The sequence below is a fragment of the Elephantulus edwardii genome, unplaced genomic scaffold (assembly GCF_000299155.1).
Source record: "Elephantulus edwardii isolate Elephantulus edwardi_28Jun2011 unplaced genomic scaffold, EleEdw1.0 scaffold00496, whole genome shotgun sequence".
Classification (NCBI taxonomy): Eukaryota; Metazoa; Chordata; class Mammalia; order Macroscelidea; family Macroscelididae; genus Elephantulus; species Elephantulus edwardii.
In genome coordinates this window covers 57,750-75,905 of record NW_006400246.1, presented here as the reverse complement: position 1 = coordinate 75,905, position 18,156 = coordinate 57,750, and the positions used below count along the sequence as shown (strand labels likewise).

The following is an 18,156-nucleotide window of genomic DNA, read 5'->3' as shown; positions in this document are numbered from 1 at the left end:
ACCACCAGAGAATCCACACTGGAGAAAAGCCTTTCCAGTGTGCAGCCTGTGAGAAGTCATTTCGAGATCGGTCAACCCTCATTCGACACCAGAAAATTCACACTGGTGAAAGGCCTTACGAGTGCAGCGAGTGTGGAAAACTGTTCAGCCGTAGCTCCCACCTTACTAAACACAAAAGAACCCACGCTAAACGGACCCCGTTTGCATGTGGTGATTGTGGTAAGTTGTTCAGCCACAAATCTTTATTCATTTACCACCAGAGAATTCACAGTGGAGAACGGCCTTACGCGTGTGTGGAATGTGAGAAATCATTTAATGATCGCTCAACCCTCCTCCGACACCAGAAAATCCACACGGGTGAAAGGCCTTACGGGTGCAGTGAGTGTGGGAAACTGTTCAGCCGTAACACCCACCTGAATAAACACAAGAGAATTCACAGTAGAGAAATGCTGTATGAGTGCAGCAAAGGTGGGAAGCTCTTTAACAGCTGTTCCTATGTAACAAGTCATAAGAAGATCCACACAGGCACAGAACTGTTGATGTGTGGTGAATGTGGGAAGTCATTCAGCCGCAGGTCCAGCCTCGTCCAGCACCGGAGGATTCACACTGGAATCATGGCATACACATGTGGTGAATGCGGGAAATCATTTAGCCGCAAATCTTTATTCATTTACCACCAGAGAGTTCACTCTGGAGAAAAGCCTTTTGAGTGTGCCGTTTGTGAGAAGTCATTTCGAGATCGGTCAACCCTCATTCGACACCAGAAGATTCACAGTGGTGAAAGGCCTTATGAGTGCAGTGAGTGTGGAAAACTGTTCAGCCGTAACTCCCACCTGAATAAACACAAGAGAATTCACACTGGAGAAATGCCTTATGAGTGCAGTGAATGTGGGAAATCGTACATCTACAGACATGGTTTAATCCGACATCAGAATTCACATAAGAAGAAAGCTTCATGAGTCCGGAGACTGTTGGAAATTCTGTCCACAAAGGTTACCTCGTTTAACGAAAGAGGATGAAAACTGTACCCAGGCCGTCATAATATGAGGAAGTGGAAAGTGCTCCACCTGCAAATCTAAATTCATTTCTCCACTGGGAGATGTTTTACATGTTGGGAGTGGGCAACTTCTGTGTTCAGTAGAATGACGTTGGAGGAGAGCCTGTGTGAGGGATGAGTGAACGAGAATAGACCTGTGTTCAAAAAGGCGTGTCCTCCTAAGTTCCAAGTATGTGAGAATTCTTCAGAGAGTATGTAAATCTTGAGGCTTTTGCTGTATTTTTGTCATTGTCAGGCTCGATGGCATAACCCATTTACCTCCCACCCGTCAGGTTCCTGCAGCGTGCATCAGTCACCACCCAGAGGTGCTCAGGAAGGCAGGCTTTGCGTACGTATTTGGTGGACGAAATCAATGAGTACATGAAGATGAAAGCCAGCTTCATTTCCTTTTCTCACTAAGTTTAGGCCTGGATTTGACCCATTTTGGGCCTGAAGGATGAAATCCTTGTTATGCTAGTGTTTTACTGAGAAGGACTAGAGTTTCCAGGGCCATTGGTTCTCACAATGCTTGCAGTTACTATGTCCAGCTTCCATGCCAACCCCCTGGAAACCCCCTGCTGCATGCTTCTCTATTTTTTTAGTCATCTATTTATCATTTTTACCAATAAAGCTGCTGTGAACATTTGTGTATAATTCTGTATATGCAACTTCTCATTTTCTTACATACTTGTTTCTAAGCTTTCATCAGAACTTGCTGTGTCCTAGACCAGGGAGCTCTGGTGATGTAACCCATAGGGAGCAGGGCTGACCCTCAGGCAATGCGCCAGCAGCCCTCCAGGAGAAAGAAATGCACTGGAGGGTCAACGGTGAGACAACTCCAGCTTGGCAGGAGTGAGTTGCACTGAATCCTACACTAGTCTTGAGTCAGTGTCAGCTGCCTCAGCCTGCTAGTCCTCCCAGTATCTTGTACAATAGATATTATTGAGATGGATGCACGATTGAAGCCCCTGTTTGACAACTTTGTGATGGAGACCACATGTAGTGTGACTTCCACTGGTACTACCTGCCACAGCCGAGAAGGAAATCTTATGTGTGCAGGCATGCAGTAGTGACATTACAGCACAGTCCAGTGATGCACACAGGTATGGGGGAGACCCCAGTGACGGATACATATGACATAGGCAGAGACTGACTCAGACACTACAGCAGACATGGAAACATCTCCATGAGAATTTGTTGTGGTTTAAAAAAATACTTATTAAAGTTTACAGAGACTTTGGTTTTCCATTCATTCATAGCTGCACACTTTCCTCCCTGCCCAGTCTGCTTTTCTCTTTAAAAAAGTTTAAAAAAAAAATTCATTGCTATACAATTCCCGCCCCTCCCCAGTCTACTCCACTATGCAGCTTTCATTCTGGACTCATCTCAGTAGTACTTAATCCTATGTTCTTCCGAAACACTTCTCTCCCTCCTCTGTTTCAATGCAGTAGACATTACTTATCCCCTCTTAGTTTTCCTCCAACTCTGATGTTAGTCCCATTTTACAAAAGTGACATTGCAGTATTTGTCCTTTTGTGACTGAGATATTTCACTCAGGTCAGTGACACTGCTGTATTTATCCTTTCGTGACTGGGATACTTCACTCAGCATAATGTCTTCCAGGCTCGCTCCATGGGTATTTGTGCCAGGAGGGTCCCAAGGCCTGAAGTATGGCAATACATAGTGACTTGATTCCTCAGGGTCAAGTGTGATGGAACAAACGACTTCCCGCAAAACAAACCTTGCTCCTATCCTGTCAGTATGAATTGTCTTTTTTTCTTTTTTCTTATTGCCCAGTGCGGTGAGGAGAAGCAGTCATGCTAAAGCCATACGATAGTGGCCAGGAAAAAGTCCTGGGAGCGGGACATGCCAGAGTCAGTGTGGAGAATGTCACTGCATCAGCCTCTTACCCAGTAGTGACTGATAACTGGAAAGCGTCATGGGCAAGGACGTGCCAAAGTCTGGTAGCATCTTTCCCATGCACACTGATGACCGTGAAAGCAAGAGTGGGTGGGTAATAGACAATCTTGAGAGGAAGACTGGCAGGACTTAGATATGAGTCCTTAGAAGTACAAGATACACCCTTTCCTGATTCCAGTGATGCCAAGAACCCTGAGCACCAAGGTCTGTCATTAACGTCCTCTACGAGGTGGTGCGGGAAACCCTGCATGGGAACCACCACAAAGGCACGATGTTTTTCAGACAGTGGAGCCGCAGATTTGAAGAACTCTGATCCTCAGAAGGACAAATGCTTGTCGGGGACCGTCAGGCTTATGTCCACCCCACGCCCCAAGTTCTCAGCAGCACTGAGATGAAGCCAAGGCTGTGGAGATTCCCCCACGTGGATGTTGAAGTGCTTAAAAAAAAAGACTAAAAAGCTGACCATGGAGTATGCTTTTTTTTGGCCTCTGAATCCTTGATCAAGCACATCCCAAGGGTCCTAGGTCCACGCCTGAAAAGGGCTGGCAAGTTCTCTTCTCTGTTGACCCACAATGAGAATTTGGTGGCAAAAGTAGAGGAGATGCAGTCCACCATCAAATTCTAGATGAATAAAGTCCAGTGTCTGGCCGTAGTTGTTGGCCTTGTGAAGAGACAGATGGTGAATGTGTTGACAGAGTCCACCTGGCCGTTAACTCTGATTTCCCAGCAAAGGAAGAATTGCTGAATGTTTGGGCTTTGTACATCAAGAGCACCACGGGCAAGCCCCAGCATCTGTACTAAGATAAAAATAAGTCTGTTACAGCTTAAAAGAAAAAGTACAACATACGGCATGTACTTTGAGTAGCACTTGATAGGCACTGCTGTGATACTGAGAAGACTAGATACCTCCTGGTAGACTAATGCACTTACTATGAGTAAGAATCAATGGCAGTGGGCTGAGGGTGTTTCTTGTTTGTTTCATGGAGTATGGTAGATTAGTCATCTACTGTGTTTAGAAAGGGAGGAAACAGCTGGTAATAGAGTAGATAATTTAAAAATAAATTTTACATTGGTTTCCATACAAACTTCTTACACGCTGTGTTTCACACTATTCCTTTATTAACAGTACATTTCATAGAAGCATTCTCATTATGCTTTATAAAATCAGTCACCATGGAACTATGCCCATCATTATCCAGTCTTTGCAGATCTCCGCTGGACATTTCCCATGGCCTTCATCTCCCTCCAGCCACCAAATTGTGTGACCCTGTGATTTCCCCCCCTCTCCCACCCACCCTCACCACTGTATTTCCACCGCTTACCCCCTTGGATACTTGTACACGTTTTACCAGTTACCCTTCTGTTACTACAACAATGGTCCTACGCAGTATTTATCCTTATTAGACCGGCTGAGTTCTGCATACTAGCGCTCTGGTGGCCTAGTGGAACTGTGCTGCCAAGTCAAAGGTTTGAATTCACCTGCTGCTGCGCTGGTGAAAGGGGAAAGGTGTGTATGTAGTCTCCTCCTGTGCGATTTACACCCTCTAGAAACCCATTGGAGGACCAGGTAGGGGTTGGGTCCGACCTGACCCTACACAGCAACAACAACAGCAACTTCTCTGAATGTTTGTCTTGGTTGAATGTTAATTGCACAGGAGGAGAACACCCATCCTTCTCCCGTGAAGCAGCTGGTGGATTCAGATCACGTGCATAAGAATCTTCTGGATTGCAGCACAGCTTCTGACCACTAGGTCAGCAGAACTCCCTGTGACAGACCACAAGCAGACTCACAGGGTTTCTTAGGTTTTATCCTTATGGGACGTTGTCCTGATGACACAGCCATTCAAATGTGAGGCCTCTAGGATCAAGAAAGGGGTAAAAGGGGAGACCAAGCCCTCAGCCATTCCACTGGAGAAAGGTGGGCAGTCCAGCTGGGACTCTCTGGGGAAGTTCTCCTTCGCCCCATAAAGCCGCTGAGGTGAAATCTGTTGGAAAGTGTGGGGTAGTCTTCCCAGGAGCAGCTCGTCAGGTTTTCTCCAGGCGCGGGGGTGCTGCTGTTGGCTTCAAACTGACCCTTCCACCAGCAGCCCACAGCTTAACTCCTGCCCCATCAGGGCTGCCTCTCTCGGAGCCAAACAGGAAGACCACACCAACTGTCATGTCAATTGCAATTCAGTGGATCCGCCACCAGGTGTCCAAGGCTGTTTACTTGAAAATAAAAATAAAAGATGAGATTAAAATAATGTGTTTTTAGAAGAGTACTGAACATATCTGATATCCAACACAATTTATCTCCGTGTGAACTGACTGCCCAATTTTTCTCTTTCATACTGACTGGGGGATTTGAAACCCGAATGTCTTGGCTAGCAACTGCCCCTAGACTACCAGCCAGGAGCGCCATCTCTTGACACGTTCCCAGATAGTCGGAGTTGCACGTATCAGCCTTCTCCAGGGACTGGAAGCTATGTGGACTACATTTCCCACCATGCCCTGCGGTTACAAGGCTGCGCGAGCTACACTTCCCAGTAAGCCTCGCGGCCACGGAGCAACAAAAACCACATTTCCCACTGTACCCCGCGTCAAGCGAGGCCAGAAAGCCAATGAGAGTTCAGAATGTGGCACATCTGCGCGCACGCGCACCCTGCCGGGGCGGGACTTCCGGCGCCGTCCCCTGGCTGTTATTTCCGCAGTCCTTAGGTCTGTCTGTCTGCGTCAGTAATCTGTGTTGCCGGTTCGGCCGGGTGACGGGTGCCGGCCGGGCACGAGAAAGAGGCGTTGTGCCCACTTCCCGCGGGGCGGGTCCGAGGCTGGGCGGCCACAGAGGTCCACAGGATCCTCGGGCCGCGGGCGCGCTGATGGACCCGCCTCCGGTGGGTGTTGCCGCGCAGACACAGGCCGGTCCTCGGATCCCGGAGCTCGCTGCCTGCAGCCGCCTGAGACCCAAAGACCCTGGGCACGTTCTTGTCTGCAGGTGGCCGGCTCGATCGCCCGTCTCAGGGGACATCCTCGCCCCCCACATCAGGAGCTGGGACGGATCGGCGTGAGCGCCCAGGCGCAGGTCCCCTGCACAGCGGAGCCCCTCGATCTGCGCCGCGGGGCCGGGATTCTGCGCGTTCGCAGACGTGGGTCCGCAGAGGCTGGGCAATTGAGTGCAGGCCGGGAGGAATATGGAGTGTCCATCTCTGGTCAGTGGAATGAGGCCTCAGGGTGATGTGGGTAAGGTGCTCACAGCACCCAGTGAACAGCAGGTCTGAATCCTGTCCTGCCCTGTCCCATCCTCATGGTCTCCGTCTGGCACACGTCCATGGTCACAGTGACTGTGTGAGTCCATCTTTTTGAGGGTTTTCTCTCTTTAGCTCGCCCTCTGCTTTCCACAGCGCAATGTCTTGAAAGGCAGTTTCCCCTTGAGAGTGTGCTCAACGTGAGTCGAGCTTCCACCGTGTCTCCAAAAAGCACCCTGGTTGCACTTCCTGAGGACATACTCGTTTAATCGTTTATTCATTAGTCTTTGCCAGCTCCACAGTTCAAAGTCATGGCTTGTTCTTTGGGCTTCCTTATGCCTTGTCCAGCCTTCAGATGCACGTGAAGCAATTGGAAATAGCAAATGATAGGAGGGGAAGCCAAGCATATGCAGGTAGCAAGAGACATCAGCAGTCAGGCCTGGAATGTCAGCCCGAGAAAAGTAGGCGTCAGCAAGGGTGGGATTGAATCAGAACAGAGATGTTCTGACCCAGATCCTAACAGGCTTCTGCCTGCAGGACAGAGACCAGACTGGGGGGGGGGGCGGTGCAGACAGACAGGCCGGAGGAAGACTGCACTGGTAGTTGAGGTGAGCATTAGTGGGACAATGTGCAGGTAGAATACAGGTTTGAGTCTGGATTTGTTTTTAAAGTAGGACTGTTGGACTTTCTGATTTTCGAGTGTGATGGGAGGAAGAGTAGAAATCGGAGTAACCCCAGGGTCCGACAGTTGCAGTAGAATGGTCAGGAGTAGGGTTAATTTGTATCGGCGATATCAGGAATCTTGTTTTTCTCGATTTTATAATCTTGACATTTATGGCGATATCAGGTGGGCGGCCGGAAACAGGCCTGGAGGATGAAGACATGGAAAGGTAGTAGGTAAGAGTGTGGACCAGGTGGAGCTGCATGTCATAGCCCATGGTGGTAATGCTAACAGCAATCCAGGCAGGTGAGAGTGGAAACCTGGAGTGCTTACTTAGACATGTGATTAGGGTGGCATGCATCACAAAGGCAGGTGTCATGGATTGAATTATGACTCCTCCAGAGTGTGTACATGATGGATCTCACGATCTCCTAAACCAAACAGTTGTAAGATCATCAGTGGTAGAATAGTAAATGTGAGAGGAACTGATAAATAAACTGCAAAAATAAAAATATAATGTAATGATTTGGAAAATTCTTTTGTGCAAAATAAGGACTTAGAATGTTCACCAAGTATGCTCTAGAATTTTCCTCAAGGATCTGACTACACAATCTTTTTGTTAAAGAGATGAGGCCCATGACAGGTAGAACTGGTCATGTACCCTAGTAGCTGGGACCGAAAAGCACAGAGGAGGAACCCAAGAGAAGCTTGCTGCCTGCCTTGTGGTATTCTCCTGGCAGGAAGCAGGTCCACAGAAAAGAACAGGAGTATTTCTGGAGTGGCTCAGAGATGAGCACAGAACTTTTGGAAGCAGCATAGAGAGCAGGGCCATGATCTCCTGGCCTTCAGGGGTGGAACCACAACTTCCTAGGTTTTGGAGAGATGACCTTTGCCAGCCGGGCTGTAGAGTGTGGGGCCTAAAGCTGAGGGTTCGGCCTGCTTTGGTCACAGGCAGAAGGCAAGCAGGTGAGTGTGGTAATCTGAGGGACTGGAGAAGGAAGTCCACCCAGCACTGAATAAGCTGCATTAACCATCCCTGAACACTTGGAAGGTGGTGGTAAAGGCCAAGGTGCCTCCACCAGAGAGTGGGAGGAGGTGATTCAGGGCTGGATTTGGGACCCCTGATGACAGTGGAGACCACTGAGGTTCAAGGGCAGGACTGGATCCTGTTTGGACTTGCCAAGCATTCTCTGGATGTTCAGATGATGTGGAGAAGCTGGGAGGACTATTGTGCGGGCAGGAAGAGGAAGCTGCGGGATTATAAAACAAAGCACGTGCACATGGAGATGGCCCGCGGACACTGGGTTAGGGACTGAGAGTGGAAGGTACATCTGCATTGGGTTGTGTCCAAGAGACACTCTAGGAAATCCCAGAATTGCCCATGTAGGGGCCGGGCCTGACCCCAAGAGCTCCGATCTTTTCTTTCTGCCCATCTGTCTGTCATTGCTGAGGCTTCAAGGTGACCACTGGGACTCTGAGGCAACACTGAGGGTCCGTGTCACCCATGCCTGTTGTCTCCATGGAAGTGGGGATTCAGGAAGCAGGGAGAGGAGGGCAACATGCAGAATGGGAGGGGGAACTTGGGGAGACCTTGGAGAAGCTAATCAGGATGTGAACTCTCTCCCTGCTGGCAGGGCAGTGTGATCTTTGAGGATGTGGCCATCTGCTTCTCCCAGGAGGAGTGGGGACTCCTGGATGAGACTCAGAGGACCCTCTACCGAGATGTGATGCTGGAGAACTTTGCAGTCATAGCTTCCCTGGGTAAGACGTCCTGGAGTCCAGCACTGGTTTCTCTATCCCCTTTGCCCCAGACATGCACAGGCTCTGATCGTCCCTGATGTTGGCATGTGTGTTCCTTGGTCCAGGGCTGAGCCATGTGCACTGCCCTGGACAGTACACTCCCCAAGTAGCCACACCACCATCACCTGAAAGTGTAGGTAAGGGGGTCAGGAGTCTTCTGTTCAGCCCAGAGAATCCCACCCTGATTGCCTTCTTCCTGCTTGGGCGCTGTGTCCACATCCGTCCCACCGCTGTGTCCCTCTTCTCTTGGGCACTGTGTCCACATCCATGCCAACTCTGTGCCCCTGTTATGCCTTTGTATCCAGCAGACATTGTCCATGGTCTGGCCAAGAATCGCAGGCATCATCGCACCACTACTTAGGTGGACCACGGGCTATTCTTGTAGTCCCACTTCAGATTGTTTTATGACTGCATTCGTATTTTGTCCTGTGGTCTGTTGTACATTAAGTCCCCGGGTCCATTGCCCTGTCACTCTGGTAGGCTTTCCGTCTTGTAGGTTCTTTTGCACGGATGGCACTCAGGCCGGATTTCCTTCCTGGTGAACTTGGTGGCGTAGTCTCAAAGGGAGCTGGGAGAAGGCATGACTTCAGGTCTTTGGACAGATATTGCAGGAACCTGCTCTGTGTCTACCAATACTTAGTGGTTAGTGCTGCTGGCCAGACCTCATGTCTCCCTGACCCCATCTCTTCCCCATGCCTGATCCTCCTGTCTTGTCATTGAAATTGTGGGCTTTCGGCTTGTTTTTTTATTAATGGTGTCCACTTGAGTCTTGCATCTCTGTTAACTCAACACAGAGCCCTTAGATAGTTCTTGAACACCAGCTCCTCAACTCCAGGTGGGTTTCCCAGGGCCTGGACACAACGCTCTTCTGCACATCAGGCACACATCACTAGCCGACAGGGTCCCCCTGAAGGTCCGTTGGTCCTGGAGGGCCATAGAGTCCCAGATTCTCATCCTTGGGCTACATCCTATCCTTGTCTTTTGTCAGGGAAGGCCTAGCATTCTGCATACTTTCCTGCCTCCATCCTATTGAGATAGTCTCAGGGGCTCCCTTCTATGGGTCTAACATGCCTGCTTCCCCAGTAGGCGACATGGATTCACCTACATTTCTCTTCTTTCAGGTTGTTGGCACGAAAACAAGGAAGACACAGCATCTTCTGAGCAGAGTGTTGCAGTAGGAGTGTCGCAGGCCAAGACTCCGCAATCAGGTCCTTCAGTCGGGACGGCTCACCCCTGTGAAGTGTGTGTCCCCATCTTGAAAGACATACTGCTTCTAACTGAACTTCAGCCAGCGTCTTCTCGGCCGAAACTGTGCTTGGATGAGGCATGCTTCAGAGGATTCTGGTTCCAGGCACACCATCCCCAGGCCCAGAAACAATGCAGTGGAGAGAAACTTCGTGAGAGGGATGTGGGTGGGGCCTCCTTTGTGAAGAACTGCAGATTCCAAGGGCCCTGGAAGCCCTTTGCCTGTGGGGAGGCTGAGAAGGATGACCCCGTAAACTCACCCCCTTTCCAGCACCAGCTCTTGCTCCACGTTGAGAAGCCTCATCGCAGCTCCACGTGTGCAAGGACATACTTTGAATGGAATGAATATCTGGATGTTTTTAGCTATAAATGTACACATGTTCACCCCCAGAGCATCCGCCCTGGAGAGGGGCTTTGCGAGGGTAGCAAATACGGGGGAAAGAGCAGCTGTGATTGCAGACTTGTTCGGCAACCTCAAGTTCCCACTGGGGTAGGGACAGATGAGTGTGGTACATGTGCAAAAATCTTTAGCCAAATCTCCGACCTCCATCAAAGCCAAAAAGTCCACACAGGGGAAAAGGAGACTAGAGTATGTGACAAATCCATCGCCTCCATCTCCAGTCTCAACCAGTGCCAGAAGGTACCCAGTGCAGAAAGACCTTACAAGTGCAATGAATGTGAGAAATCCTTCGACTGGAGATACAATCTGATTACACACCAGCGAATTCCCACAGGAGAAAACCCTTATAAGTGCAATGAATGTGAGAAATCCTTCAGCCAGAGCTCCAGCCTCATTCAGCACTGGAGAGTTCACACAGGAGCAAAGCCTTTTGAGTGTGGGAGATGTGGGAAGTCTTTTAGCCATATCTCCACCCTCATTTACCACAGACGTGTTCATACTGGAGAGAAGCCTTACATGTGCAGCGAATGTGGCAAATTATTTGCCCGAAGCTCCCACCTGATAGTACACAAGAGAATTCACACTGGAGAAATGCCTTATGAATGTAGCGAGTGTGGGAAGTCTTTTAGGCAAAGCTCTGGCCTCAATCAGCACCGGAGAGTTCACACAGGAGAAAGGCCGTATGATTGCAGTGAGTGCGAGAAATCTTTTAGCCGCAAATCTGACCTCATTAAACACCACCGAGTTCACACTGGTGCAAGACCTTACACATGTAATGAGTGTGGAAAGTCCTTCAGGCAAAGCTCTGGCCTCATTCAGCACTGGAGAGTTCACACTGGAGAAAGGCCGTATGCTTGCAACGGATGTGCAAAATCGTTCAGCCGCAAATCTGACCTCCTTCAACACCAGCGAGTGCACACTGGATGAAGGCCGTAGATGTGCAGGGAATGCTGGGTTCATGCTCAGTGTCCCGACACGGGAGGAGACAGGTCCTGAGGGAGGAGTTGGCCTGAATCCAGCCTCCTATAATCAGATGTCCACAACGGAGAGAGTCTTAACCTGTCCAGGGCTCTTGTCAGACTTCCTCACCACCAGCTCCTGCTTTTAAGCCCTGTCACTGCCCCTCCCCAGCAGCCTGCACCATGTGCATCAGACACCACCCCAGTGTGCCCAGGGAAGCAGATTTCAGTGCCCACGTGCTCACTGGAGGAACTTCTAGAGGCCTGGGCCCCTCGGGTGTCCTCATTTCTTGCTCTCTGGTAAGTTAGGGCCTGGACTTGACCTGTCTTAGTCCACTAGTACTGCTAGCTTATAGGAAAGAACTTCCTCCTTTTAGGGGGCTGGCTTTTGACTCACACAATGTGTGTGGCAGACTTTTTCCAAGTCAGCAACCCAGAAGCTGCTCTGGTTTGTACAATGGTGAAGGACTTTCTTTTTTCTTGAATAACATCTTTAATCGTGAGGGTGTCTATTCACTGGCGTCTTAGAAAGCGGAATTGGGCTCTGAAAGCATGACAACTTGTATGGAGATCCTAAATGATACTCCTCATAGCGCATGATGATGGTGGAAAATGCCTCTCCAACTTGGGCCTGGTTCATGTGTTGACCATGGCCACTGTGAAGGACTTGCGGTCTTGATTTGTAACCTGGATCACAGAGATTTTTTTTGTGTTATCAGAGGTCAACTCTGAAGAGGGGTCTGTCCTGATGACCTCTGGTGCTTCTTGGGATGTTTTGTGTCACTTAATGCTGGGTGGTGGTGAGGGAGTTAACCCCCTGGTCCTGAAAAGAAGCAATGGACATTGATGTTCAGAATTGAGTTGGTTGGTTACACACAAAAAATAATAAAAAAATATATTTTTGAGGGAGCTCTGGTGGCCTAGTGGCAAGAAGCTGCACTGCAATCCCAGAGGTACATGGTTTGAATCCACCAGGTGCTCTGCTGGAGAAGGAGGTGCAGTTTCCTCCTGTACCAGTTAGATCCAGTTTGTTGGTACACACACACACACACACATAAAATAATAAAATAAAAAAAATACTTATTCATTGTAAAAAACATATATGGGGATCCAAGAGGGTAAGGGGTGGGAGCAGAAGGGGGAGGCTAGCTGGGATGAAATCACAGGGTTGCACAATTTGGTGGGTGGAGGGAGTGGGTAAAGGAAATGAGAAAGATCCGGTGGAGACTGGAAAAGACAGGGTAATGGTCGGCACAGTCCAATGGTGATTATTATTTTCTTTTTACAAAGAGATTGTCTTTTTTATTTGTACTTTTCTTATTTGGGAATAGAAGCACAGACACTCTGGCTGCTTCATGCTGAATAGTCAGGGGCATTGAGATGAAGGGGAAAGGGAGCCCACTGTTTCCTGTCCTCTGGATTTCAAGGTGTTTGTATGGGTGAGTCCAGTGGGAGGCGTTGGTTGAATGTTGAGGTTCCATCTACCTTTGCTTCCTTAGCTGGCAGTGATATTTCCCTTTTGTCTTTGGGACTGGGTTGAGGTTCTGGAACAAGACTCTGTTCAGTTACCTATAGGAAAGGAAACAAACCTAGAGAGAACAAACTTGTGAGTTACAAAGAGAAGGGCTTTGGAGGTGTTACTCACAGGTGTACTGGAGGAGGACATGGAGGAAAGTGGCTTAGATAAAGTTCCTCATACACACCAGGTGGCTCTCCCCAGGGGCCTAGTGATTCTCCTCAGGGGCTAAACGGCTCTCCCCCACCAGTGCTCTTCTGAGGTCTGGACCTTGCGCACTACCAGTGACTGTGGCTGCAGACTGCACTTCTGGCTCTACCACCGTCATCATTGCCCCCTTCCTCTTCACTGACTGGTCTAACTGTAACTGTACGTATTATTACTTTCCCCTTCCACAAATGGAGAAGGGGCTTCCAGAATGGTTAACCGACCCGCAATGGCAGTAGAACAAGGACTCAAAGGCTGTCTGAAGGCAGTAGGCCATGAGGTCGAGAGCACGCGGCGCTCACATCAGCCGTCTTTCATCTTCCTCTGCAAGCAAAATCCTGCTGAAGAGAATTTTCACAGTGGCTAGAGGAGTACACTTATGCCACCTGGGTGTAGGTTGGTTCTGCCGGCCGGCCATGCCGGTTTATTTTTCTTTTTCTAACACATCTCTGGGTGTTTCCACACACAGACCTGAGGGGAAGTAACCATCAGCTACTTAAACTCATTTGCGAACAATCCTCAATACACAGGATGGTGGAATACTTAGGCTAAGGAGAAACGATCTGTTTACCCTTTATCCATTTTCGTAAGCAAGGCTACAAACTGGACGGACAAAACTCCATCTACCCCAGAGCTATTTACCATGATGTGGAACTAGAAAGACAAATCTTAAAAACAACTAGTTCAGCTTATATGTGGCTATTTTATTTTGGGGGATTAAAAAAAATTACCATACACTCGTGTGTGCAGAGAAGTTCCTGGCTTTTTCCTTACAAGACTTAGTGCCTAAATAAGGGACTTCAGACTACTTGCCTTTTGTTGGCCAGATAAGTTTATGTTCAGAATATTATAAACTAGAGATCTGTTAACAGACTACTCTTCACTATCCTCTCAACAGAGGATAAACAGAGGCCAAATTTCCTTACAATGCTGCTGAAGGTTTTCCTTCCTCAAACAGTCAAAGCCTAGTTGTTTCCCGTTTTCTTAGAGGGCATGTGAGGAAACTATTTGAAAGGATGGAACAAGGCCCAAGGAATTGATGGAATACCAATTGACATATTTCAACAAACAGAGCAGCCCTGGACACACTAACTAGCTTGTGTCTAGAAATCTGGAGGACAACCACCTGGCTTACTTGAGTGGAAGTGATCCATATTTATTCTCATTCCAAAAAAAGGTGATGTGACAAAGTATGGAAATCATTGAACAATATCACTACTATCATACACAAGCAAGATCCTACTGAAGATTATCCAGAAATGACTGGAACACTACATCAACAAAGACCTGCCAGATGTGCAAGTGGGGTTTAGCAGAGGCCGTGGCACTAGAGACATTATACCAAATGTCAGATGGATCTGGAGAGGGTGAAACAAGGCTGCTCCTCGGAAGCAAGGATTTTGAACCTCATTCTCACATACTTTGGGAACACTGGCAGGAGGGCCCAGTCCCTTGAGAAGGACACCATGCTTGGAACAGTGGAGGGAGAGCACAGGAGAAGACCTCAGATGGGATGGATTGAGAGTAATCACGGTCCTGGGGGTAAGCATGTCTGAGACAGTGAGACTGGCTCAGTATAGAGCAGAATTCAGAGCTATTGTGCATATGGTTGCTATGAGTAGCAAGCAACTTGATGGCACATAACAGATCAACAAGAACTGTCATTGGATCCAGCAGCTACATGTCACTCATGCTGACCCCTCTTCCAGCCTTAGAGCCTCCATGTCTTCTGGCCAGCTCTTTTCTTTCTTCTATCTCCTTGCTTCTCAGAACAGCTGTCTTGCAGGGATGGAAGTGTTCATTTGCCAAACCAACCCTCAAAACACAGCTGCAATCTAAGTATATAGGACCTTACACTGTTATCCCCAACACTCCAAGTGCAGTAAGGGTTCAAGGACCCCCTCGCTGGACCCACCACACCCGAAACAAATGGTTTCCAGAAGCCAAAGGTGTTGTTGATTGTGGAGCTGAACGAGCTGAAATTGTTAACAACTTCAATCTCTTCTCCATCCATCATGGTGCTGCCAACTGGCCCCATGGTGAGAATGAGTTACTTAGCATAATGCTTTCCAGTCCCTCCCAAGTTTACAAAACCATTGTTCCTGGGCACTGCATAGTATTCCACCGTGTGAATGTACCACAATGTCTCAATCTATTAGATTGTGGTTGGACATTTGAGCTGTTTCCATGTTCTTGTGATGGTGAATAATGCTGCTATGAACATTGGTGTACAAATCTCAGTTTATGCCTCAGTGCTCATATTCTTGGGTTATATTCCAACCAGTGGAATAGGAGGGTCATATGGAATTTCTGTGTTCAGCTTTCTCAAGAAATGCCAAATGTCTTTCCAGAGCACTATTTTATAATCCCACCAACAGTGTATAAGAGTTTTTATCTCCAACATTTATTACTTGCTGTCCTGTTAAACTGTGCCACTGCTCTTGGGGTGAGATGGTTACTGAATACAAGGGGTTCTTTCCATAGTCAGTTGCCAATAAGGCAAACGGATTGCAATATCCATAAGCACATTATTACGCAGATCTAGGAGACAGCAAGTCACCTCCAAGACTGCCTCCTTGCTGGGGAGTGATCACTGGGTTTTATACTAGGGTGAAACACCAACCCCCTTAACAATAAACTTTTCTCAGTAAAATACAAGAATTTCTATATCTGAAAGAAAATAATTCACACTCTGATACTCCCTTTCCAGGCAAACAGGCAGATTAAGTTACAATTTACATATGATCGGGGAAAACAGCCTCAAAGAGCTAACAGCTAATCTAGGAGAGCATCTCCTCTCCTGATAAACAGATCAAAGAAAGGACACTAACAACTCCAAGGTCAAGCAACCAGTCCCGCAGGCTGGAGAAAACTATAGTTTTATAATTGATACCTACCGGGGTCCAGCCCCACTATATCGAAACAGTTCCGCTGAGAGAAGGGATGAAGATGAAATGAAGACGCAGAGAGGCAACACGCTGATGATGAATAGCAAACCTTTATTCTCTAGACCAAGTATATATAGGTTTATAGAAACAAGCATGCAGAGGTAATTGTATTATGTCAGGTCAAACATTCCCAGACCTTAACACAAAACAAAGATATCTTCTGGGATAGCTTATTGTGTGCTTAGCAGGACAAAGAGTCTCATCACATTCCTTGCTATGGTCGCTCCCAATTCATTAGCATCCTGCTTCCTCAAGTTGTTTACTGCCAAGCAGATGCTTTAGCCAACATGGAATCAGTTCTGCTGGTTTTACAATGCAGTGCTAATCTTGCTTTGCAAGTTAGTCAGGCCTCCAGTAGATACCTATATAGAGAATTCTGAACTTATCTAGATGGTATCTCATTGAGGTTTTGATTGTCTTCTCACTTAATGCCAGTGATTTTGAGCATTTCTTCATGTGTATGTTGGCCATCTAAGTATATTCCTCCATGAAAATTCTTTCCATGTCTTCTGCCCATTTTGTAATTGTGTTATCAGTCTTTTTCTTGTGGAAACCCTGTAGGATTCTGTAAACGTTCTGTTATAAGCTAATTGTGTAGATATTCAGTTTCCACATGGGTGGTTTTGTAATCTTTACCCTCCTTGAGTTAATTTCTTGCTTTAAGGCATAGTGATCTAAGAAGATACTTTGTATTATTTCAGTGTTTTTTAATTTGTTGAGTCTTGCTTTGTGTCCTAATATGTGATCAGTTCTGGAGAACGTACCATATGCACTTGAGAAGAAAGTGAATTGAGTTTTAGTTGGGTGTGGTACCCTGAATACATCCACAAGTGTCGGGAGCAGAATATAAAATTTAATATTAATAATAAACCAAATGCTATATCAAGATATGAGAGAGGTGTAATACAAGCTAGAATTTACCATGTGTCATTAAGGCACTCCTTAAGAGTCTACATAATTCTTAGTATTTACTGAATCCCTCTCTCCTGAGATAAGCATAAGATAAACCAAAGGAAGAATTTGACATCCCCGTGATCCTTTTTGTTTACTACTCCTTTGTGATTTTCCTTTGTTTACTTACCTGGTGATTCTCAGGAAAAACCCAGAAAGGCCTAGCTTAGGGGCTGCAGTTCTCCCAGCTGTTTGCCCCCTGCCTTCACGCTTTCTGACCTGACCCCTATTCCTGTGTGCCCCCCACCCCCGTCTCTTTTCCTTCATTGGACAACACACAAGGTCAAGTTGTTTGATTGTATAGTTTAGGTCTTCTGCACCTTTGTTCAGTTTCTTTTGAGTTGACCTATCCTTTAATGATAGTGTTGTATTGAAGTCTCCTACCACGATTGTATTATTTCTTCAATTCTGTTAACTGTTGTTTTATGTATTTTGCAGGTCTATCATTTGGTACATAAATGTTGACCAAGTTTATGTCTTTTTGATCTATTGTGCTTTTAATAAGTATGTAATACTCTTCCTTATCTTTTGTGATGGTTTTCATATTGAAGTCTGTTTTTACCAGAGATTAGTATTGCCACTCCTGCTTCTTTGTGGTTGCTATTTGCTCCGTATATTTCCCCCCACCCTGTGATTTTGAGTCTCTCTTTATCTCCATTTTTTATATGTCCCTTTTGTTGGCAACATATTGGTGGGCTTTGTTGTTTAAAATCCATTCTGCTACTCTTTTTCTCCTGATTGGTGCATCTAGTCCATTCACATTAATTGTAATTACTGTCAGGCCAGGTTTTACTTTTGCCATTTTACTGTTTTCCTGTTGTTTCTGATTACTATGATCCATCCACTTTCCTTTGGCTTCTCCTTGTAGTTCTGGTCTTGTTTTCACAAATTCCTTAAGTTTCTTCTTTTCTGCAAAGGATCTAATTATGCCTTCATATTTGATGGCGAGTTTTGCTGGGTACAGGATGGCACATGTTTTCTTTCAACTTTTGTATATGCCACCACATTGTCTTCTGGTTCACATGGTTTTTTCTGAGAAAGCAGAACTTAAATCCAATTTTTCCCCTTTTGTAGGTGACTTTTTTTATGCTGCTTTTAATATTCTTATTTTTTTATTTTACAGAATTTGACCATGTCTTGATGTATTTATTTTTGTGTCTAGTCTATTTAGTATTCATTGTGCTTCTTGAAGGTGGTATTCTCAATACTCTTCTCCAGCACCACAGCTCAAAGGCATCAATTCTCCTTCTATCCTCCCTGGTCATTGTCCAACTCTCTGATGCATAACAAGT

At 46.9% G+C, this 18,156-nt stretch overlaps 1 protein-coding gene and 2 pseudogenes across 1 annotated transcript in view; all 3 read left to right on the top strand.

Annotated features, from left to right (window-relative positions):
* LOC102854421 (zinc finger protein 416-like) overlaps positions 1 to 1,456 on the top strand; it is a 6,142-nt gene extending 4,686 nt beyond the window's left edge. The window contains exon 6 of the mRNA XM_006903031.1: positions 1,330 to 1,456. Within this exon, the coding sequence (XP_006903093.1) occupies positions 1,330 to 1,456 (127 nt within the window). The remainder of the gene's footprint in view (positions 1 to 1,329) is intronic.
* A 1,748-nt stretch (positions 1,457 to 3,204) lies between these two features.
* LOC102854010 lies at positions 3,205 to 3,757 on the top strand (annotated as a pseudogene).
* Positions 3,758 to 7,962: 4,205 nt separating this feature from the next.
* On the top strand, positions 7,963 to 11,279 carry LOC102853605 (annotated as a pseudogene).
* Positions 11,280 to 18,156: the final 6,877 nt, after the last annotated feature.